This window comes from Ixodes scapularis, unplaced genomic scaffold, assembly GCF_016920785.2.
Source record: "Ixodes scapularis isolate PalLabHiFi unplaced genomic scaffold, ASM1692078v2 PGA_scaffold10__122_contigs__length_95168666, whole genome shotgun sequence".
NCBI classification, from domain to species: domain Eukaryota; kingdom Metazoa; phylum Arthropoda; class Arachnida; order Ixodida; family Ixodidae; genus Ixodes; species Ixodes scapularis.
Window position 1 is genome coordinate 85,634,534 of NW_024609836.1, and position 24,709 is coordinate 85,659,242.

At 47.0% G+C, this 24,709-nt stretch overlaps 1 protein-coding gene across 2 annotated transcripts; it reads right to left on the reverse strand.

Moving 5' to 3' along the window:
• Positions 1-760: 760 nt before the first annotated feature.
• On the reverse strand, positions 761-24,494 carry LOC8043302 (leukocyte elastase inhibitor-like). Of its 2 annotated transcripts, XM_040504460.2 has the most exons (5): positions 24,196-24,494; positions 9,736-10,125; positions 7,250-7,504; positions 5,190-5,486; positions 763-1,733 (listed from the first exon to the last, which is right to left on the reverse strand). In XM_040504460.2, the coding sequence occupies exons 2-5, from the start codon at positions 9,982-9,984 to the stop codon at positions 1,401-1,403; spliced, it is 1,134 nt and encodes a 377-aa protein (XP_040360394.2). In that variant the 5' UTR covers positions 9,985-10,125; positions 24,196-24,494; the 3' UTR covers positions 763-1,400. The 2 variants fall into 2 exon arrangements, with proteins under 2 accessions (XP_029835154.3, XP_040360394.2); XM_029979294.4 differs by lacking the exon at positions 24,196-24,494 and having other exon boundaries at positions 761-1,733; positions 9,736-10,265.
• Between the last annotated feature and the right edge of the window lie 215 nt (positions 24,495-24,709).

Below are 24,709 nucleotides of genomic sequence, written 5' to 3' on the forward strand. Positions count from 1 at the left end.
AGTGATGTCAACTCATCCCCCCCTCCCCCCTCCTCCCCCCCCCCCCCCCCCCCCCCCCCCCAGAGAGAGAGAGTGCGTGTGTGATAGAGATGGTGGAAAGATGGAATAGTTTGTCTGGACCAGTTGTCCTAGCGGGCTACTCCATACTGGGGGTAGAGGAACAGGAATTTAAAGAGAGAGAGAGAGTGAGATGACAAATATGACAAGGAAGGATGTCTGTGACGATAGGTAGATTACCATGATGTAAGTAAAAGTTTGTATTTTACTTTGATCCTTCCCATAAATCTGCAACAGCCCCGCCCCTCTTACCCTGATAGTAAATCCTGGATAAACCACTGAATTACATAAAACCAAGCAAGGTAAACGTCGTAAACGATTCACTGTTTGGTATTTGTACTCGACCCACGACCCTTGGAAAGTTGGTCATTACCTTCGAACGTGCGATGCCCACCATGAACCCTCAATGCAATATGTCATTCAGGTAGCGGATAGTGTTTCCAGGAAGGCTTAAACACGTTCATCGAGCGGTGGCTCGAGTAGTGCATATATTCAACGGTACCTCACCAGACAGACGACGTATATAAGCACGTGACAGTATCTAAAAATCAGGATGGCTCCGAGAGAGACTAACAATCGGGCATGAAATTCGGTACACTTTGAAAAGTGCATACATGAGCGTATACTAGTTTACTTGTATAAGTACAGGCATGCAATAAGAAGGACAATCGGCATCATTCTCCAATGAGAATGCAGTCACGAAGCAAGAGCTGACGTCTTTACTGCTAACGAGACTGTTCTATCACTGATGATACAGATTACCCTCTCACTGGCTGAACTAAATCAATGAAGATCAGTGATTGGTGCTCAAAGATCAGTGCGCATCGTGGTGAAGTAGACGCGCAGAAACGTCCGGAAGTGTGAATTGATATTCGTACAACAATCTATGCACGTCACAGCGTTGTCAGAACGCCGTAAGGTATATTGCAAGTATAAAAATGAGAGTAGGCGTACCACGTGTTACAGGGCACGCTTCAGAGGTCCCGCAACGGAGGGCGCCGTCACCTGGTCTCCCACCAAAGGCTGGACTTTGCATTTTAATAATAATGCATGTTCTAGGCCTCCCCCCCCTCTCTCCCCCTTTCCACCATCATAATTACCAGAGCAATTCGTGCATAAAACAGTCGGGCGTGGTATTCGTTATGGACGGGTCGGCATCAGCAAAAAAGGCCACCTGTCCCAGAACTACAGACGTGCTGTTTCGACCAACCCCGTTGCTTGTTTGCAAAAACGCTCCAATGCTGTCAAGTCAAAGAAACTCTTCATAACTAATTAAAAAAAAAAAAAAACACTTGGCATGGCTGGTCAAAATGTCTCGGACTTCATGAGAGCGCGGCTCCTGGTCACAGGTCCTGGACCGCACCCATGAAGAGGATGACTCCCGTCTCCTGGTTCTTGATGACGTAGATGAAGGGCCTTGTGCTGGGCACGTCCCGGTACGCCTTGGGCAGTTCCTCGGTGTAGTAGTCCGTGAGCGCCACCGAGACTGCGGCCGAAGCAGACATCCCCGTGGTATCTATGGTCAGCGTCACCTTCTGCATGATGTCCGAGACGAAAAGGCCCTTGCCGGTGCCCCCCAAGTCCGCGTGCTCGTCGAACAGGTCCACGAAACCCATGTGCTGGAGCGTGTAGGAGGGCTGCACCGTCTCCTCCAGCTTCAGCATGGGCACGTTCACCTGCACCAGGGACGAATAACCTGCCGAAAATGTTCGATATCGCACGCACAAGTTCCTTACGTGCGGACATTTACGTAGCTTAAATATTCTACTCGAGTTACCGTATCTTAATACTTTTGTTAATACTTCTTAGTATTTAGTCATCTAACTTGTAACTTTTACTAACTTCGTAAGTTACTCGCAAGCTTGTAGCCTTTTTTTTTTCTTTTTTTTTTCGGGAGGAAATAATATAGAAATCGATGGGCTGCCCTTTCTTCCTTTGTACTGGTTGTGCGGAGGGGGAACAAGGCTTGTTTGTATCGACTCGGAGCCAAAAATAATCCCCACTCGCGAAGAAAACATTTTTGTAGACCGCTTTATTTATAGTCACTGCCAAGAGGCGTAGCTGACCGACTGCAGCCAGAGTGCCACTTTTCAGCCAAAGTTAGCGTCGGCGGACATATGTTTAAAAGAAGCAGACGGAAGTTGTCCAACGCAAATTTAAAATAATAATAATAATAATATTGGATGCTTCTGCGAGCTTATGAAGGGTTTCGGTAATTGCGTTTGCTTCGTTTTTTTCATCGTTTTATTTCGTATTTGTTTAATAATATATTGCAGAATGAATTGTAACTTAAGAGTATCTTGAAGGTAACGAGTTAGTTTTTTCTAGTATTCGCTATTTAACACTCTACTCAGTTACTTTTCAATCTAGTACTCAGTAACGTAAATACGTTTTCTGAGTATCTTGTACAAGCCTGCCTACGTATATACTGCCCCACGAAGCAATCAGTACACCAATTATTTGTACTTATTTAGTCAGCTTGTTAGCTTATTTAATAAGCTGTTAGGAAGAACGTGCTGTAACACGGTCTACTATATAGGGTGTTCACAGGGGAAAAAAAGGAGTCCACCCTTTGTGCCACTGAAACCACATGACCATTAAAGAACAATGTCGATTGCACTTTTAATTGCCTGAAATGCGGTAGCAAAGAATAAATCGTGTTCGCAGTGTGTCCCGAAGTAGCATGCGAACAGGGTGTAGGTTAAACAGCCCAAGCGAAGTTAGTTTCCAGCCGGTCTCTATTGACATCGTTTATTGGGGCCCAACTCTCTAGCTCAGCGGCGACGTCCAAGCATTAGAAACGTGCACAATGGCAGTTTAATAATGACTGACTGCCTAAATCAGCATGGGGAGCTATAGCTGGCGGAGAATTTAGGGAAGTGGCCATGCAAGGAAAATACATAAAGCGACAGAAGGCTTGAATGAGTACTGCAGCATGGGTAAAGACCCGTTCGTACACTTGCAACTTCTTAGAACCGAGCGTTTTGAAACCTCTTAAAATCTCTAATGCCGAGAAAACACACAGGCGCCATCTATCGGGTGGAACACTTGGCCGGTCCCAGGGTCAACGCAAAAATGGCGTCAGCGCGCCAGTGTGTTCTTTCATTGGAAGAAACTTTAAGGCACCTCGTTCTAAGGTGTCGTAAGCGTGTTAACGGGCCTTAAAAGACACTAAAACGAAGAAAAAATTTTAAGTGGAAAAAATGGGACATATCTTTTTTATTTCTTTCACAAAATAAAAAAAGATTTCGCGCAATATTTACGCCGCCAGGCGCAATTTAGGTGAAGGTCACGGCACGCTTTAGGCAGCACCCGTAGATCAATGGCCCCGCCCTTTACTACAGGCTTGGCTTGGCCACTCGGCTGAATTACGCACATGAAGGCACCCTAGGCTGAATACGCTAACAAGCGCAGTGTCTCCCTTTCGCGACGTCCGGTGCGTCTATATATAGTCTGGCGTCTGACACCGTTGCACACGAGGCAGCCTCCGGCATCGTCTGCGAATTCGCCACCGTCGATCGTCGTCTGCAATGCCCGTGAGACGCGAAGACGAAAGCTGCACGTCTGCGTCCATTTTCGCCTCCGTCCGTCTGCTATCCCGCCCCCATCTAAAAACGTCTGCAAAGCTCAGAAGACGCGACCACAAATGCGACGTTTTAGCGTTCCATTATGCCGCACAAGCCAAGCTCCAATACCAGCATCTGTCAGTGTCTATCGATGTCCGGTAATAAGCGACCGAGGACTAAAAAAAATTAATAAAATAAATAAGCAGTCTTTTCGGCTTTACAGTCCTTGTTATTTTTGTTATTTTTTTGTTTTTTACACGGCATCCGCAAGCAAGGTAGACGAGCGTCATGATGCATAATTAAAACGCGACGTAAAAATATTCGCTTTTGATGGGTCAGGTGCACCGCAAAATTTGATAGCAACTTGCTTTTCGAAGCGAAATGACGGAAACATAGCGAACGGAACGCCCGATCGCCTCCCAGCCAAATGGCTCGCAAATTCTTATTCGCGTATCTTCTTGATATTAAACCATGCTTGCAATCACAGCGGTTGCACAATTCACAGAGCAGCGGGGCCGCTTTAACGTGAACAAACATCTTTATACAGCACCAACAGCGCAAAGGAACAAATAAAGCTAGATCATGAACATATTTAGTTGACGTGGGACGCTATAGGCTTAGGCCAGTCCCGCTACGTACCCAAGCACCCGAACAGCGCTTCATATCTCTCAGAAGGCGCGTACTTGCGACAGTTTGCTGCAAACTGGTCGGTTGAATTGAGATCACTGATATATAAAGGGCTGGATGACGCGTCGAGCGCGAGGGACTGAAGTCACCGGAAGTAAGCGGCTTGTCCCGGAAGTGAGCGCTTGGCAGGCTTTGTAACCGTTCAGAGTGCTGGTTCGAAAAGCGTAGAGGGCGCTAGATTTTCGCTTGTCACCTCAAAAGAGCGTGCTGGTTACGTAGTAAGAGCGCATCCAGACCCGAGAAGTATCATGGGAAGCCATCCAATGTAAACATTTTGAGATTCTAGTTATTCAAGTGTGCATATGTCCCAAGTTCAAATGCCTTATTTTCGGGATTTAATTCGGAGCAAGCTCATTAAAACCCACACAAAGACATTGGAAAGTACGGACGGAAGCATCCACTGAATGCACTAGGACGCCCAGCAGACGCCCGACTTCCGGGACAATCATCAAACTTCCGGCGGCTTCACTTGCGCCCTGCTCGGAGAGCGGCTATGCGCCTTATAATAGAGGTCAGCGATTAAGACCTTCATCCAAACACCTCGGTGAACACAGAACAACTCGTACTCGTATAAATGAACGAGCTCAACGAGCTACCAAAAAGAATGGAAGCCTTCTTTGCCACTGACGACTGCATGACCTGGGAGGTCATGCAGTCTCCCTTTTCACTATTGGCCACTCTGACTCATGTAAGGATTGGTGTTTACGTGGATCAAGGTAGGGCGCATGCAAGAATCACCTGCAAGTGTGGGGCACGCGTTGCGTACAAACCAACACAAATCCCTGATGTCAGGCCACTGTGGTGCTGTCGCTACCGCGCATGCGTAGAAATCTCACTCGTAGTGCCCACACCTGGTGTAATCGCATGTTCATGTCGTACCGTGATGTTCTCGTCGTAACTCAGCTGGCCGATGAGCTTCTCGTAGAGCTCGACGGTCAGGTGCTTGTGGAAGCGCTTGAGGCTGCAGGGGTTGTCACCCAGGAAGAGGACCATGCTCAACTGGCCGGACTTGAAGGGCACCTCGACGACGAGCAGATTCATGTCCGCGTCCCGGTGGTGCCGGTAGAAGCCCGAGATGCACACCAGTTCTGCCGTGCTGTCGGCGCCGCCCATCAGCTTGAAAGGATGCTTCTCGGTGACGGCCTTGCGGCTGGGGAACGGCTTCTCCCAGTTCGCCTATGGTCCCATACAAGCCCGCATTACTGTCGAGTTCTGAGGCACGATCGCGTCAATCTTTATTAAACATAAGAAGAAAAGGACAAGAAGTTTTGAAAGAAGCTGGTTATGTACCAATGGTGTGGCCTGACACGTCGTCGGGGAAGCTGACCAAACTGCGAGTTTGTGGCCAGGTGGCGCGAGCCACCGCCTGATTCAAAGGAATCAAGTGGCGGGGAAGCGGGGGGGGGGGGGGGGGGGGGGGGGGGGGTCCGCGGCAGTCTCAGATTGCTTCGCTTTCACCCCGTATAGAACAATCAGCAGCCGACTACGAAGAAGGCTGTCATAACAGACGTCTGTACCTCGTTCTTACTAAGCTGTCCGTTAATTCACTGTTTAGGAAAGCGCGCTCACCCACCGGAGCTGCTCGCGCTGTACATGCGCAAAAGCCCATTTTTTTAAGGTCATGCCCGTTTTCAAGTTCCGTCACCACTTAGACACAGTGTTTTAGGCGTTACAAAAAAAATGGAACGAAATACGTCACTCGTTACTCGCAAATAAAAGGAACGCGTTACCGACCTACGTTCCCTGACAATAAAAGGACACGTTCTCGTTATCGGTAAGTGTAACCGTCCTTCTGCTTTACTTTCTTTATTTATGAATTAAAAAGTTTAGCTGTTTTGGCGTAAATCGCCAAAACATATATCTTCAACATTTGGCAAACTTTTGAATACTCAAAATAACTATAACGTACTCGTAAGTAGGTTATTCGTTAACGTCTTGAAAGAGTAACGGGTACGGTACTGGGCAAGAGACAAAAAAGTTACAGGTAACGCCGGATGGATGGATGGTAATGGCTATAGCCTTTGTAACGGTCGGTAGCTTGCGCCACCTAGCCTAACATTTCGTCATCCCTTCTATTTTTAAATTTGTATAAAATATGTTCTAACACCAAGCCTCCCCCCCCCCCTTTTTTTAAAGCGTCTCCATTGCTTATTTTTATCTGTATTTTTACCCCTCTCTATTAGATCTTTTCCACCAATCTTCCAATCTCCTTTTAGTTACCGCAACTCTTTCCCTATCCATTCGTCCATCCATATCTGCAAATCCTCCCAGTGCCCCCTCCAAATCTGTAGTCATCCCCCCCCCCCCCCCCCTCCCCCCTTCAAGAGGATGGGACAAAGCCCCGTGCACCGTAAAATTACATGTTCTGTAGTTTCCCTTTTGCGGTTGCATACGTCGCAAGTGTCTATTTCCTAGAATTTAGCCCTAAATGTTTTCGTTCTTAGCACCCCCGTTCTAGCTTCAAACAGCAATGAGCTCCCCACTAAATTACAATACAGCTGTTCCTTCTTTATTTCTCGTTTTTGTACCCTGTATATTGTTAAAGCCGATTTCCCCTGCATTCTCTCTTCCCACAATGTCCTCTCTGTTTCCTGCTCTGATCGGCCCCATCTCGTTGAATGTATTTAAATCTCAGCTTCCGGGTTCGGTTTGTCCACTTCCGTTCCTCGTAACGCATCACTGTTGCCGACACTGCTCAGACGTGACGTCATAAAGACGACGCACAGGGGGGCTATGTTGCACGTTTTGGACTCCCAGGAGACTAGGAAGAAGGAAGTGACGTAGGTGTGAATGAATGTATCTTAGCAACTTCTGCAGATACCGTCGTCAGCGACTCCACCAATCAACATAAAAAGAGCGTTGTTGACGTCACTTCCTTCTCCCTAGTCTCCTGGGAGTCCAAAACGTGCAACATAGCCCCCCTGGTCATCCGCGCTCGCCTTGTACGTGAGCGAGTTGAAGAAGAGAATCTTGGAGTCCTGGTCGGCGACGCCGGAGACCAGGAGCTGGCAGATGTTGCCGACCGTCGTCCTCTCGACGGTGCTGTTGACGATGCTGCGCACTTGCTCGGGCGCGTTGCTCATCTCGACTAGGTGCACCTCGGCCAGGTGCTTGTCGGTCAGCACCGACCTTAAGGCCGGTGCCAACGGGAAGCTGCGCTCCACGAACACGTGGCAGGCCAGCTCTTGCCGCACCTGCGTGTCAAGTACCAAAAAAGCGTTCCACAGCAGAACACGTACAGCTACACTCCAAGTTCCCGAGTGCATACTAACCTCGGATGCTGGCAGCTGGCCTGACAGTAAAACCGCGTTGGGACTCCACGCGATTGAGAGGCACGAGACAGATCGTTTCAAGCTCGATGATTAAAAACCGGTCTGAACAGAGTCCAGAGTTTTTGACCTGGGTCTCTTAAAGGGGTCGTGCAACGATACTCGTTTGGGATGTTTTTCACTTTACACGAGTTTAGTGGCACTAGGGGGTACCCCAGTATACTCGCATGCAGCACCAATGACCAAAAAGCTGCTTTGTTGCGGTGTAATATCAAGGACAAAAGCGAGCGTTTTCTTTCAATCTCTCTTCGGAAAATTTGATGACGCAGCTGGAGGTGGCAGCATGCCCCCGTGATGATATTCGAATGCGGCTTATAGATTGGACCGGAGCACTGCGTGAGCACTCGATTTGGACTCGTGATAATCGATAGATCGACAAGTATTCGGTTAGTGGCACGTGTCCAATCGCGGCAATGACGACAATGGCCGAACCACGACAATGTCTGGAACTGAGCGTGTGTCCTGTTCTTTGCCAGCCCGCCGATACAACCCAAAGATGGAGAATGGCAACCTCCCGTTTTGTCGTCTGCTAGCGGAGTCGGGCGCGTGCCCTCTCTCTCGTTTTACCCCGCCGAACCCGCTGAATTTCCCGGATGTATAGAGGGGGCGCTGCTGTCGAACAAAATGGTGCCGCCCAGAGAGCGCTAAATGGAATGGTCTATAATTGGCTCCAGATCACGTGGCCGCTTGTTCTGGCTGCGAGTTAGGCCTCCTCCCCCCCCCCCCCCCCTAACTCGCAGCCAGGGGAACGCTGCTCGTTTTAGAGTGAGCTCTTAGGCGCCCGTTTCCGGCGTGAGCGGCGTCGCCGTCGCCGTCGGCGTAACCACGCGATGACGATGAGGATGACGTCATCGTCACTGATGACGTCACAGGTGACGTCACTGATAACGTCAGTGATGATGACAATGACGATGACGCTAAATTCCCCGCTAAATTTAGCAGACAATTTTCCCGCTAAATCTAGCGCAAAAATTTCCCCGCTAGATTTAGCGGAAATAATTTCCCGCCTAATTAGAGGAAAAAATTTCGCCGCTAAATCTAGTGGAAAAAATTCCCCGCTAAAGTTAGGGGAAAAAATGGCCCCGCTAGATTCCCGCCAAATTTACACGCGATGGTCTCACCAAAAATGTGCATTTTCTGCGACTTGCGTCAAGCACACGTCGATCCACACCCATGCCATGTCGATCCACACCCATCCGTGAATTCAACCCAAAGTGCTTCCCCACAAGCAATCGTTGTCCGACGGCGTCTGCTTTTCCCTTTTCACGGCACATATCCACGTTCTCGGACAAACCGAGCACATGAAAGCTGACCTTCAAGCCTTTCTCGACTCTTTTGGTACAGCCCCAGTCTCGGCGTTTTGACGAGAAGGCAGGTTTTGTCAGGTTCCTTTCAAAACAACGCAGGAATACACGTCTGGCATGGGAACTTCCGCCCACAGCCCCAGACCGGAAGTGCGCCCGACGCGTCACCACCGCGCCGTGACGTAACAGAAATGAGTTCGTGTATAGAGCATAATCTGTCTTTACCACCAACCGTAGGAGGTCATCTTTCAGTAAACTGTAAAAGCTGTACTAATTTACCATCTTTATAGAAAAAAAAAAAAAACAAAAAAAAAACGAAATCATTCGGCGGTTCAAAGAAGAACACACACACGAGGTGCTCGAGCCGTTTACCATCTTGGGCGTGACCGATCGCTGCGTTAGTCTACCGTCGGTGGCTTTGAGTGAAAAAGAAGTGGCTTTTTGCTGCGACTGAGCAGTATTCCCCACGGTGCCGGTGACCCCTGTCATGATTGAATCTTGCTTCACCTTTCATTTCCTCGCGTATTATATTTAAGTTGTATCTATGCGACTGTCTGTGTTGTGTGCTTCTTTCTCTTTTGTCCTTATCTCTTTGCGTCCGATTTTTCATCTTGTTCAAAGTTTACCAGTTAGCTCAGCTTACCACTTACTACAGTGACACTTCCGTTACACTTTCTGAATTTCCGTTTCTACACGCGCGTTACACCTTTTGAGACCTGTTTATGACACCAGGAATTATGCGTAAAACACTAGTAGGTGTCGCTAGATGCACGTCTGGACGTCTGGACCCACCTCCGGCTTTTCCCGATGCAGGACGTGGAGCAGCGCCTGGAACCCGCTATGCAGGTCGTACTTCTTGTTCACCTTGAAGGCCTTGGCCATCTGGAGCTTGGTGTTGCCCTGGGCAGACGCGTAGGTCATGAGCAGCGCGTGGAACACGGCGAATGGGCACAGGCAAACCGTGGACCGCGAGTCTAGGGACGAGACGCGCTTGAAGAGCCGCAACGAGAACCGGTTGGATCGGCGCACCACCTTGTCCATCCCGTGGCCATCGCCTCGTGAGGGCGGACAACCGGAAAAGTCCAAGCTGCCTGTGGAAAACCGTCCCTGCCTTGACTTGTCCGGCGGCCCGGAGGGCGCCGACGTCCCTGCGGCGTGAGCCACGGCTGAAGACGTTGGTGCCTGCAACGCGCAACAGACACCGTGACTTGCTGCACGTGGCACGGCAGCTCTTCGCAACTCTAACACTCAAAGAAATCTGGAGCGTTTCGTTTAATTAGTGCAAACCACTTTGGAAAGTCAAAAACTGCAATCGATCTACTGAAGGAGCTTGGCGAAAGGCGAGGCTTAAAATATGTCTAGACCAAAAATTGATGTCTGCGCGATGATACTGACCATGGTGAGACATGCAGTGCCACATCGCAGACTATTGGGGGTGGGGTCTATAAAAGTATTGACTAAAAGGCGTGTTTTACGAATGCCGTTACTAAATATTATACAAATGTCGTTTACAAAGCTTCTAAATTTGATAATCGATTTCGCCAGAAATAAAAAGAAAGCGACGTGGTGAGAAGGGAAAAAGGGCGCCAAAGATGAATGGCGCGCGCGAGCGTGGAAAAATAATTTTCGCATTGTTTTTTTTTTTTTTTTTGCGTGTCTATGACGTGTCTATGACTACAAATTGTTTTAGACGACAAAACAAAAAAAAACACTTTTGGGGTGTCAGTGCTCTTTTAAGTCTCTTGTGACGGCTTACAACCAGCTCCGGAGCAGCGCATCCGATTGTAGGCCGTCGCTTGAGGCATAAAAACCGGTCTTGTTTCTCTCCGTTCAACTTGTTTGCAAGTGTGTGAACGGGCCTTTCACCGCTTAGCGGATTGCTGTGGCAACGGGGTGTGGAGCCGCTTACACCCCCCATTGCTTCTGTGCGACGCGGTCGTTAGAGGCTTCGCAACATGTTGCATTGCAGTCGGTCAGTCTGGATGCAAGTGTGTGAATCGCCCCTTGTTAGAAGAGCAATCTGCGACGCGACCTTGTGCCCCCCCCCCCTTTTTTTCCCCTTCCCAGTGTAAAAAACAAACAAGCAAAGCTTTCAGCCTCTCCATTTTGGTGAAGAAGGAAGAACAGCGTAGCTGTACTATGTGCCGCCATCTATGAGCGGCGGCGGCACCCAGACTGGTTGTCTAGTTTCCGCCGTCACTCATAGATGGCGGTATCTGTCCAAAGTTTTGTGTCGACATATTTTTTTGGTACCGGACATGAAATTCGAGAAGCTAACCCTTAACAGCTCCGCTGCAAAAAAAGAGCGTTGCTTGTTTGTTTTGACAGCCTTGATGCTAGTACTCCTCCACAGGTGACTTGTCTCTTAGCTGTAGATGAGAAATTTAGCCAGAAGCCAATCGAAGCCCGGCGTCGTTCTAACGTCGTCGCAACTCCTGCACCAGAAAAGAGACGACTTGCTCTCCGCGTTCGAGTGGCACTCGGCTGCTGCTCCTGCACTGGAACTGCTTTCTAGTCTTAGCTAAGACGCTGTCCTTCCGAAGCCGGTCCAGACATCGCTCTTCCTCGAATCGGTTAAGCCAAATGAGAAAGGCAGTGGGGAATCATGCTCCAATGACCATGCGCTTTCCATGGCAAAAAGAAATGTAAATATCTTTTTTTTCTATTGAAATTGCTTTATCATTGAAGCATAGCATTAATTCTTCCTTCTCATTACTGGAAATTATTAGAGAAAGACCTAGGGGAGACCAATGATTGGTCTTCGAATTTCGTTCCGGTGCACTATCAGTGTCTTACGTATAGGAACAGCAGAGTTTTGAGACGATGCCGCGAACTTTGGGCGCTCGTGTATGTTCTGTTAAGCGCGAAACACATGTACGACGAAACCGTCCGATCCGACGTCCGACCACGCAATACGACGGTCGGAGGCGAGGGTTTTCAACGCTCTCCCGATGCTACGAAAACCCTCTCCCCCCAAGGTCATTCCGGCAGTCCGCACGTCGGATCGGACGGTTTCGTCGTACATGTGCTTCGAACTTTACAATGAAACGAAGTAAATCATTTGGTAGCAATGTAACTCCGTACCACTTCTCCTTAAAAAAAAAAGAAAATGTCTTTCACTGTCGGGTAGCTGAATAAGAGCGTCCTTCGTAGCGCTGCCCACTTGTACGACCGTTGTCAGCGTTGGAGTGCCTATGCCTTCCACGTCATTTCGTCCGCGACCGTAGATCGCGCGAAGCGGGTCCTCTGCAGCAGAAAACTAGAAGTAGAAGAGAAAAAAAAGAGGGATCCGAGCCTGCTCTTGTGGCGAAGTTGATTATTCGTCGGTCGCATATTTCACGCTCTGAAAGCGTAATCCGAGGCTGCGGGCTTTAAATAAACGACACGAGGGCAGGGCGCAAATGGATGGGAGGGGAGAGGGGCTGGATGGCTGAATCGCCAATTAACGTTGGGAGGGGGAGGGGGAGGGGTGAGTGGAGGGGAGGGGGGAGCGAGTATGCTACGCTCTCAGCAATAATTGTAGCGTGTAAAAGCCTACCTCGCGGAACAGGATGAGAAGAGAAGAACTCTCGCTTTCAGGCCTCGTAATCTTCTCGTGTCCCGTGCGCTTCCCTGGTCGGCTTTTGTCTGCTCCGTTGTTGCACTTTGTTTCATCGTTCTTTGTCTCCTCTCGTTTGGACCGTGGAGTTGGTTTCTGTGTCTGTGTGTTTTCGAAAGCCTCGCTGTTCTTTTTCCTTTTTTTTTTTGTATTTTCCTTTTATCGTGTTAGTAAGTGGAGACTTCGTCAAATTAATTAGCCTCTTTTTTTCTTTTCTTTGAGCCGCATTGTTTCAATTGTTGAAATTTGACACTCTCGTAGGATCGGGGCAAACAGGATGGTTCTGGCAGACGATCTCTGACATCCGGCGGCGGTTTTCTAATTAACTGAAGTCGTTTTTGTTTTGTTTTCATCTTTGAATGTGGCTCATTCTTTCGTTATTTTCCCGTCTTTCGAGAGGGGATTATTTACTTTCGACTTTCGGTTCCTAGCCACAACGTTTGTTGTTGTCTCATTTGCACGCCCCTCTTCTGCTGGCTTTATTATTTTTTTGTGTCGTGATTTTGAATCCATGAAGGGAATTAAGACCGTTCGTGTAAATGAACTCGCGCCACAGTTTCGAACGAGGAGGTTCAACATCTTTATCGGTGCGTGTGTGATCAGTACTAACCACGCTTTGTTTGCTCTTATGAATATCCGCGTCCGTCATTTGCTAAAATGCAGCCTAGTTAATCGCAAATTATTTTCTATGATAAAGATTTGTGTTTATCGGTACATAACTTAAACGGCAGTGTGTGTGTGTGTGGGGGGGGGGGGGTGAATGTAACCCGACTTTGTGTGCAAGAGTTAAACATCACCGCACAGCCAGTGTAACTTCCATGTGTAAGCGAGCGCCATTCCGTTTTCGCCCTTTTATTTTATTTCGCCGAGTGCATTCCACGCAAGCGCCATTGTGTTTTGCCCTTTTCCTCTATTTCGCTGGGCGCAAGATTGTGTTCTCGGAAGATTGCGATTATTCTAACTACTCGGAGCCAAGGTCTCGCACGCGGATTCCCGCGGCATGAAGGCGCGACTGGCTGGTGTTAGACCGGATGCGGCATCGGGTTACAGCCATGGGCGAGACCAAGCTGCGCAAGAGAACTATGCGCCAGTCTAACAGCGGGACTCGGAGCGAGAGTGTGTGTGCGACGGTGGTACGCGACCACCAATAGTGCCCGTCTTGTAGCCTAAAACTGTATCGACAATATTAAACCCAGTGTTTCTTTAAGTGCCAAAAACCCATTTGTGAAGAACTCGTTTATGTTTAAGAATATATTTTATTTGAGACAAAACATCGTCGACACATGAAATCGTCCCTCTCGTTGCCTGATCTCTCTTTCCGTAAAAAAAAAAATCTTGTCTGCATTTAATTCACGAGATTTATTACTCTAACCCCGCTCTCCGTCAAGAGTTGTTTTTAGAACAATCATACATATCATCACGTGTAGACTATGACCTAAAGGCAGGGATTCCCCATTGCAGCACCTCCACTTTTAATTCCTCTTTTCTACCCCAGACCGCCATTGACTGGAATCGCCTTCCAGCACATATAGTCTCAATAACTAACACTGTTGATATTAAAAATGTTATTACGAACTTTTCAACAAATGTTGCGTAGCGCGTTTTTTTTTTTTTTTTTTTTTTTTTTGCTTTACTCATGTGTGTTACTTTTATGTATTTTGAGTAACCGCCCACCCCACTCTGTAATGCCTTCGAGCCCTGAGGGAATAATGAATGAAATGAAATGAAATGAAATGAAATGAAATGAAATGTTATTTTAGGCAAAATAAATTGAGTACGCCCGACTTGCAGATGCCTGAACATATACCCAGCGCTCAACGAAACGAAATTGACTAGCCGAGCGCGTCTGGGCCTCGCCAGAGCCCTACATCGGGAGAGTCTGGCCAATGGGCGTGGCGACGAAGTCGCTGGAGCTGGTGGCCTAGCGCACACCAGCTCGGAACACGTGAAGTGAAAGCTCGCGCTGCAGAACCCAGGGATTCTGGGTTCCATCCCCACCCCTGCCCGTTTCGATCTGGATGAGCATCGTACCGGCGTGCGGTCGTGAATCACTGACTGGCCTTACCAATGTCTTATAAGCCCTTTTTTTAATGTTTATTTCAGGAGTTGCTTTAGCAAGGTTGCGTCTGAGGCGCCACAGTGCTTTGTTAGCTTTGGTGCACATATATACGTTCTTAATATGGGTATTCCGTTTTAAGTCAGGAGTAAATATTACACTTAGGTATTTATATTTTAAACTCTTACAAGCTTGGCACCATTTATGTCATAATTATAGGCAAGCATATTTTTCGTTCTAGTTATAGACATGAACACTGATTTTTGAGGATTTATCACAATTTGCCATTTCTCACACCAGCACCTATTTTTTTTTTTTTTTTTTTGTAAATTACTTTTTTTTTTTTTTCGTGGTCTATTGTTTTGATTTTATTATAAACCACACAATCGTCCACAAAAGGTTTGATCTGAACTGTAGTGTCATTGGTCAGATCGTTTATAAAAGTCAAAAATAAAAGGGGACCCAGAACACTTCCCTGGGTTCTTACCCCTGAGACAACTGGTGACAGACCAGTTTTGCTCCACCCTACCTTGGTTTACTGTCTTCGTGATGAAATATAAGAGGAAAATCCCTTTGCAACGTCTGGATTTCTAAAGATGGTATTAATTTGGAATAGTATTTTTGAGTGAGGTAGTTTGTCGAAGGCTTTGGCTAAGTCTAGAAATATTATGTATCAGTTTGGCCGCGGCAATTTATTGTTTGAGAGAGATCATTAACGGTTTCAAAAAGTTGAGTTGTCGTGGAAAGTCCTATGCCGAAACCATATCACAATCGGAACAATAAGTCATACTTTTGGAGATAAACCAATAGATGTTTCCATACAATATGTTCAAGTAGCTTGGAGAATATACTTGTAAGGGAAATAAAACGGAAGAAGGGGGATCGGTGGCCAGGTGGGCTAGCGCACACCAGCTCGGAGCACGTGGAGCGAAAGCTCGCGCTGCAGAAGCCAGGAATCCTGGGATCAATCCCCACCCCTGCCCGTTTCGATCTGGATGAGCATCGCACCGGCGTGCGGTCGTGTATCACTACTGCGTGGTGCAGGTCAAAGACCCCAGGCTAGTGGTTGTACTGCACTGGCTAAATGGCTCATCTACAGAGAGTGACTCGTCGCAATTCTGAAATGGCTGACCCGCTACACGCTGTCTAAATATCCACACAACTCGAATTATTATTTATTGGGGCGGAAGTTACTCGCGTTCGAAACACTACCACTTTCGTGGACAGGACAGGAATAAGTTTTGCTAGTTTCCATGTGCTGGGGAAGGTACCACTACTAATAGACAGTTTAAAGATTACGGTAAGATATTTAGAGATCCACTCAAGCATACCTTCTTAGGAATTCGTTAGGAATGTCGTCTGGCCCCGGGCTTTTTCTGTGTGTGTGTGTGTGTGTGTGTGTGTCGATGTTAAGTAGGAGGTTAAAAACGCCTCGCTCATTTATTTCTATTGTATTTATGTGATGGGTATTTGAAATATCACTAAAGCTAGGCAAATGCGCGTCCGTATGTTATTTATCTAAGGATGGTGTTCACTGGATGGCATATACGAGCGTGTTGTTTCCTGCATTTGCCCATATCAAGCTTCCACTTATCCTTTAGCCGGCGCTCTCGAACATTGTTCTCCCTTTTTTTCTTTCTGCACGTCGCGATCGAATGAATATACAAAGGTGTGAAAGAGCTCTACATTAGCTTGCCGTCAGCAGAGTCGGTGCTCACAAGAAAGCGCTGACGTCATGTTCGCTAAGCAGCGAATTCAGCATCTTTGGTTATCATGAACCATTGCTTGCCGAAAGCGTCGACATTGGTGTGAGGAAGATGTGCACAGCGATACTGTTTGTACTCCCTCTCTCTCTCTCTTCCCTTTCACACCAATATATCGTAGGAATTCCTGATAGGTGAGGAAGCGCCTGCATGTGACGACAGTTTTAGTATAAAATGTCTCAGAGGATAAGCTCACCTCGGCTGCTGAATGTTTTTGCCGTTGTTGTCGTCTTCTTCGTTAAAGCAATTTCAAACCTTGCATTCAAAAGGTAAGATAAAATAAAATTGGTGTGTGTATGTTTACACAGCCGGAAGTTAGTCTGCCTCAACGGGCGACTTGTCTCTAAGCTGCCGATGAGCAATTTAGCCAGTGTGGCGCAGCCGCTAGCCTCCTTAACGTGCACGATCCTCGGAGAGTAGCGCCATTGCCTTCCCTGCCTGCTAGCCGAACACAAACAAATACTAACCTTCGGAGTCCAAAACCTCGCAAGGCGATTGGTTAATCGGTCTCCATGCTATGACAATCGCCATTTCGGCCCCTTCAAATGTTTCACCCATCGAGAGGGTCGTTCTAATCCAGTCGCACCAAGATCACCATGGAGCATCATCGTACTGAAGGCGTTCCTTGCAAATATAAGTGTCTTAGGCACTGTGTATGCAATCAACTTATCAATAATGCCCATCTCCACGGCTCTCTTACAATTATATTGCTCTTCTTGAGTATTTAAAAAACAGGAAAATCATTTTTGAATGCCTCCAAGCACGGACACAGCATGCGGTGCATGGTGGTACAAAGATGTACGCTTGTTTCGCCGGTGTGTGGTTAGCAAAATCTCGGTATGCAAGAACCCGGTTCTCTAAAGCTACCCGTCGCCGGCGAATTTAGATCGGCTCACGTGCAGGTCAAAGACCACAGGCTAGGAGTTCTACTGCGTTCGCAACATTTTTCATCTGCAGCTGAAACGCCAGACGCGCACTAAGGCAGACTACGTTCTAGGCTGTATAGACATACATACATACACAGCAATTTAGTTTAAGATTACAGCGCAACAAAGGAGTTTCCTGGCCAGTGGCTTTACGTGCGAGTGCACTTGGGTCCCACTAGTGTCAGTAAGCTCGTGCAAAGAGAAATAAAAATTGGGGCTCCCATCCACGCTGTGGAGGTGGTTGGTCAGCGAAGCTGTGGTATCACCTGCAACGATTGTCTACTGCACTACACGAAATGCCGCCGCAGGTCGCAGCAAGCCACCGCTGGTCGTATGGCCGTTTCTTTTCCCTCTCCTTGTATTCCACGCTGCTCCTTGGGAGTCCTAACTATGCGTGGCCTAGTCATCGCGGTGCTGCAGCAACAATGAAAACAGATTGCTATACTTCGTTTCATCTTACGTTTAACTGCAGCGGATGTTACGAGCCATCGGAGTTAATGGGAGGCCGTGTCACGCATACATGGGTAAATGACTTTAAAAATGTAATTTAATTACGATTACAATTACTTTGCTTCAAAAGTAGTTAAACTACAATTACAATTAATACTACGTGAAAAGTAATTAATTACAATTACAAATTACTTTTGAAAAGTACTGCAACTACTTTACAATTGCTTATTTCTGAGAGCGACCTCAACTTGGGCCATATAACTTTAAACGAGTTCAATAGAATGTAACACATTTGTTCATTCCTTGCCTCAATGTTTGAGGAGGCTAAAGCATCGCTGCATAAATGCCACGTATTGTACTTTCCTTTTATGAATTTTATTAAATTCATGTGGAACTTGACAGTTTCAAGCAATAAAGTACTACGTTCTTATATTTTTGACAAATAATGATAAATTAATTAATATGCTGGAAGACACCAGATCACTAAAGAAAAAATTGGGTTGACAGACTTTTGTTAGCCCGGCAAATAAAAATGTGACAATTAGTCATATATGAATATTTTGCAAGTGTCAATATAAAACTAAAATCCACACGCGCTAGTACGACCCCATTCGCATGCAAACATCGTGGTATTGTAAATTATTTACATTGAGTTGAAACTACAATGGCTCAGAAATATATAAGAACCGAATCGGGGCTCCCGATTCATTGGTAACAATATTCACAGTTACGAGGTCAGTCTCCAAAATGCTTATGAAAAAATATACGAAGTAATACCAACAGGAAATAAACTTGAAAATAATACAAAGACACAAATATCCGAGAGTACTGGAAAAAAGACGTAAAAAACTTGCAAAAAGATGCAACACTTCATAGACAATTAAAATTCCCTAGCTCAACTGAAAGCTGACACTCATATTTTTCCTCAATATTTTGACATGTTTACTTTGTTGTTTTCTGCTCGTGCAGCAGACGGCGCAACACGGCGCCGCCGAAGTAAGCTCCAAAGAGGATTGTCTCTCAGCCCGCAGTTTAAGCAAGAAAACCAACATTACGATGCTATTTATGTTGTGTGTGTCGTTGTGCGAGTGTTTCACCGAGAGCTAGCTAGGCACCTTGTGCGAGGCTTTCAGAGAGGTTCCGTCGGCGCCGCAAAGTTTTGGAAAGTACTAGTAATTGTGCCTGAAAGTTTTGCAATTACTGGCACTAGAAAGTAATTCAATTAATTTTACAATTCTTTTTGGCCGAAAGTAATTAACTAAAATTACAAATTACCAAGAAAAGTAATTAAATTACAGTAGTTAAACTACTGTGATTGAATTACTAACCAAGTAGGGTGTCACGTGACCTTAGAGAAGTCAAGAAGGGAACCCTCGGTTGAGCTTCGCCCGGGTTTGGCGGTTTCAAGGAGAGCTTGCCAATCTGAACTTCCACAGGAGGGGACAAAGCAACTTGTCTTCCAGTCACACCTTGGGCGCGGGCGAAGAGTCCTGGACGAGCTGCTTTGTTGTCAGGCTCCAAAGTCGTCTTCGGAGACAAAGACGACTCCGTTCGAAGAGGATCAGGCCGTGACCTACTTTCCTGCCCAGCACACGAGATATGCTTTCCGAGTTTCCGACTCAGCGGAAATGAGGACAGCTCAACGCTTCTCCCGGTGGGGGAATAAGAGGATTTCCCCCAAACAAAAGGGACCGTCACGACAAACTCACCCGACTGTCTGGGCATGTGCGTGTGCGAAAATGAGTGTCGACGCGTCCGTGACGTCAGCAGCGGAACGCGCGCGCGTGTGTGTGTGTGTGTGTGTGTGTGTGTGTGTGTGTGTGTGTGTGTGTGTGTGTGTGCGCGCGCGCTCAGGAAAGGCAGAGAGGCGGGGCCTAACTGCGCGCGAGCTTTTGCTGCATCTTCATTGGCTGCAGTTTTGCTACCCTGGTGGGGAGCTGCTGCGTTGTTCTCTCTGATTTTGACGACTGTATTGCAACCATGTAATTAAGCCGTTCGTTACGTTGCCAATTCTCCCACCTCCACTGAACCCTTGGGTCCTTCACATCGGGGAATGGACGTCGTCGAGTGCAAGGAAGCCTCCGGACGTGCGGCTCCAACCCCGTCTCTAACAGGGGGCACAGCGACGTGCGGAAAGGTATCACGGGCCACGTCCACAGAACGGGATTGGCTAAGATAGCTCGTAGCATCCGATGCGTCCACACATATGAACGGCTAGTGACGGCACTTCCCACGTCGCAAGCAGCCGTCGCCGTGGCAGCAGACGCCGTTATCATCCATTATGCGGTTTGCACTTCACACGAGGGCTTCGAATGACGTCAACCCCTTTCGAAGCAGCTGCAAACCTAATCTTTACCGGAACGCGTGGGAGGGTGTTCCTATTGGTCACACGCACCTTATCATGCATAATGTGGTTTTTATGCTTGTTTTTTTGGTTTTCTTTATTGAAACGGATACTGAGCTGTATGCCTGATTTCAAAGGGGATCAGCTGATTTGCCTTCAATTGTTCGCCGGGAGTTTTTTGATTACAACGACGACACGAAAATTTTCTTGGCTGGTAGCGGCATACAGCTTCGCTGTAAAATATTCCAAGCGAATATGGTTGCACTGCCCCTTCAACATGGTAACTCTCCAAGCCGAGGGAATGTGCGTTTTAACAGTGTTGAGCCGCCGAGCACCGCTCAAGCCCGTGAGCCAGCAGTCGATCGCGACCGATCGATGGGTGATCTGAACACGATTCACGCGTGCGCCCTCGGCGCCGAGGGCGACAAGAGCCGTATAAATCTTCTTTCGATCTTTAATAGGGAGTATTCACTGGCGGCCATATCCGTGTGCGCTGCTGCTGAGCGCGTGCTGACGGCGAGCTTCCGCAGTCCCTTTGGAGCGTGCATTTAGCACCATCAAGGTTGCCGTTCTTAGCCGGCTATTAATGTGAGCTCGTTCTGAGCATGCGCTCTAAACATCACCCTCAAATATGTCGTCCAGTGAATACCTCCTATAGACTCACGTATAATAAAAACAAGGTTCGCGTGCGGAAACATTTTATCTGGGGGACGGAAAGCTTCGAGAGAGCGTGGAATTTCGCGGAACAAACGCGCGCGTTAGACAGCTTTAAAGAAAAGAATTCCATATCTAGTTCATGTCGACCTGGATCGCGCGGCCGCAGTAACCTTGGAATTAGAGTCACTACTTGCGATGGTTCTGGGTCTGAGGGGGATTCATGATTAATAAGCTACGAACATGATCTCACACATGTCAAATACACATTGGCATATGGCAAGTTACGAGGTTGAGATGAAAAGTTTCCGGAGTCACCACCAGGGGACTTTTTGATTTCAAAATATTTTTACGTCGCCTTGTTGGCAACCCTTTCGTATGAAATGACCACTATTGTCAGATTGATATCTCGAAAAGTCTGGTTTTGACAAGTGTTCTAGTGGAGCAACCGCGAGCGTTTCCTCTCATATGGCCTCTACTTTTTAGGGCGTTTCCTCTCATATGGCCTCTACTTTTTAGGATATTCACTTTTTCCACAAGGGCGCCGCCATCTGGAATGTCGTCACTTCTGGTAAGCGTTAAAGCATCATTCTGATCTCTCCACGTCACTGGAAGGTGTTCACGTAAAATACCTAATTATCACACATTCTTGTTCTACCTCACCTATATTTTTTCGCACATTCCAGGTTAAAATGTTCTATGATTAATGCGAAAGCATTAACTGTCTCATGGAGCCAGCTGACGTCATCAGTTTGAAGCGCGAAAACGGCACCTAGTTTCCTTCGGTTCCATTGGCTGGCGCGCGTCGACGGGACTCCCGTTGGCCGCTGCGCTCGTCAGTTTCCACGACCGCTCACCCCATGGCGCTTCGTGCCCATCAGCGCGCCGTTGCGCCCCTGGGCACGGAGCGTCCAAGGTCAGCGTGCCCAGGGGAACACACGCGCTGACCGGCGACGAAAAGTACGCAGCAGACGAAAAAGGCAGCTTGCATGCTTTCACATTCACAACTCATAAAGAATGTTATGTACCTCGACCTTTTTTTTTTCTTTTCGTCCCGTATTAGCTATGTGCGCGGCCAAAAGCGTCGCTGTGGTCAGCTTTCCACGATTGGTCAAACCATGGGCATATGAGCACTGTCAGATTGTCAACTTTGACGGTGTTGGTTTCGGATTGCGATGGCTCCTAGCTTCTACTGTGCTTTTTAAACACACCATCGAACTCGTGGTCGCACCCGATGGTTAGTAGCCAGAATAACAACTGGTGACGTCACGGCGAGGCAAACGTTGGGCAAATCCCAGTAGTGACGTCACGGAGGGAAACCATAAGAGGGCGCCACCGAAACATCTCGGCGCTAATACCAGATACGGGACCCACGTGACTGAGAAGGAAAGGAAACGGAAAACGTCTACACCTGAGTAGAATGGAAAAGAGATTAGAAGAGTGAAATTTGGGTTTTCATGTGTCTTATATAGAGAGAGGGGAAAAAGTAAACCAAGTTATCACAGGAATGTGTTACGCAGACGACATTGTACTGTTAGCAGAAAGCCGGGATAAGTTACAGGAGCTTATTAAGATCTGCGTAGAGCAAGGAGACTCTCTGGGCTCGAAATTCAGTAGCGGTAAGTCGGGAATAATTATTGATAACGAGGAGAAGGGGTACTCACTGAAAATTCAAGACGTTTTAAATGAACACGTAAAGAAAAATAAATACCTAGAAGTATGGCTGAATGAGGCAAAACAGTACTTCGAAGAACAGGAAGAAGATATACTAGAAAAAAGGAATGCAGCACATATGAATCATAGGGCACTATAGAATTACAATAAATATGAAGTTGTTAGGGCAATATTGAAAAGAGTCATGGTGCCGGGGTTGTACTTTGGCAGTGCGGTATTAATATTATGCATTAAATCTGAGGTCCAGTCGTGCTTAGAAACCCGACAGAGGAGCGTGAGTAGACTGCCACTGGGGCGCATGGGAATACGCGAAATGAAGGAGTGCAGGAAGTCATGGGCTGGGCATCTCTCGAGGCTAGAGAGGCGATCAGTCAGTTGAAATTTCAACAAAGGCAAGACGCAATTTAAGGTACACGATGGGTGAGAAAGGATTATAAGCATCTATACAGGAAAAGTCTGAACACTAATTGGGCGCACCGAACTCGAAAACTGAAATTCAAATACCAACAGTCAAGTGCTGGTGCAGAGCAGACTACCTCTTTGAAAAAGGAAGTAAAAGAAGCAGAGAGAAAAATGTGCGAGGAAAGAATGCAGAAAAACCAGCTTTAACTCTATGTACAGGTGACGAAAACAGGAAATATGGAATATTGGTACGGTAATTCACGGGTGAGCTCATTGTTATTCGAGGCTATAACGGGAGTGATGGGGACTAGGACATATAGGACAAAGCATGAGGAAATGGATGCGCGGTTTGCCGTATGTCAAGGAGAAGACGGGACAATAGAGCATGTGGTGTTGAGGTGCACGGACAGAGCTTGCTCCCGCCCTCCCGGAGGGGGGTGACAGATTTAGCCGGAGCGCTGGGGTTTGCAGACGAGAATGGAAGAATGGATGATAAGTAGGAACCCGTGTTTTCGGATAAATCCGAAAAACGCCGAAATACACTCGCCGGTAAGATTTTTGTCAATTCGGATTTATCCGAAAAACTCAGAATTTCGAGGTCACGGTGGCAAAATGAAAAGCAAAAAGAAGGTATCTTACGAATAGGGTCTGTCAGACCACAGGGTTAGTAGTCCTAAGAAGAGGTCATATCCATTTTTTTTTTGTCAGTCTAGGATTATTGACAAATGGGAGTTTCCGTTTATATTGTCAGGGTTCTCCAGTACAACGGGTCAATGTAAATCTGGGCGACGACAAGTGCACTGTTCCGTTTTCCACTTCAGTCCATACCCTCGTGTTTCTTAGAGGATGGCTTGTGTTCCTACAAGAGTAAAAGTTATGAACCTGTAGATTTTATATAAAAGGGGAGGGAAGCTGAAGCATTTATGCTTCTTAAAGACTACATCTAGGAGTTTGGCTATTTCGAAAGTAACGACGTTCATTGAAGCAACACTTGTTTGCAAGATTTTTCGTAACCCATTTAGTACTGCCAATTACAAGGGCACTAGAATGCCAAATGCAGCTGCAGAAATATATTTCAAAACCGGTGAGTTTTTTTTTTTTTTTTTTTATGAAACATTTTTGTTTGGACATTCATTTTTAAATTGAATTTTGTAAAACAGGGACACAGTAAACTTACTCCGAATTTCGGAGAATTTCGAATCTAACAAAAATAAGCTCAGATAAACCCCGATTTTCAGGTGACATATAAATTCAGAAAAACGTCTTCCGAATTTTACTAAAAATTAACTCCGAAAACATGGAACCCAAATGATAAGTGACTTTTAATAACAAAAAGGAAATTGGAAGGCTGGTGGAAGTTGTCTAGGGAGAATTGAATGACTTACTATCTGACACAGCTGGGGACAGGCGGGACGGAGAAATGTTGGGACTCCCTTCCACGTGGCTCCAGCCCAAAGTCTCCATCCTGACTCCCAGTGGGTCCGGTACCGGGGTAACGCCGACAGGAAAATCGGCGACTCCCTGGCAGGGGGGGGGGGGGGGGGGGGGGGGAGGAGGCGGGTAGTGATATTTTTATCTTTTTGCACGCGATCCCCCCAGGGGTCATCCTAGTGATATCCCACACCGCCTGGTGATAGCTACGAAGTTGCAGACGGTAAGCAAATTGGTGAAAAAAAGAAATGATACGTTTGGTTCTTAGTTTCTAATCTAGGTGGCGCAACCTACTGCTCGTTATAAAGGGTATAGCCGTTAGCACCAATACATCTACGGATAAAAACAAAATACCAGCGTTCATCAATTTTTTTTAGGAAAACTGCGACAAAAATTGGGTCCTGGTTTAATGGTTTCTGGGGACTCATCACCGGCACCATGACAGAACAGCACACGACGAAACAGTAC

What these genes read in the sequence shown, in the direction of transcription:
- LOC8043302 (XM_029979294.4), bottom strand. Translation starts at nt 9,984, where the DNA reads ATGGACAAGGTGGTGCGCCGATCCAACCGGTTCTCGTTGCGGCTCTTC. An exon ending in TGCATCGGGAAAAGCCGGAG is followed by an intron (nt 7,505 to 9,735) that starts GTGGGTCCAGAC and finishes CTTGACACGCAG; the next exon opens with GTGCGGCAAGAGCTGGCCTG. An exon ending in TCAACTCGCTCACGTACAAG is followed by an intron (nt 5,487 to 7,249) that starts GCGAGCGCGGAT and finishes ATGGGACCATAG; the next exon opens with GCGAACTGGGAGAAGCCGTT.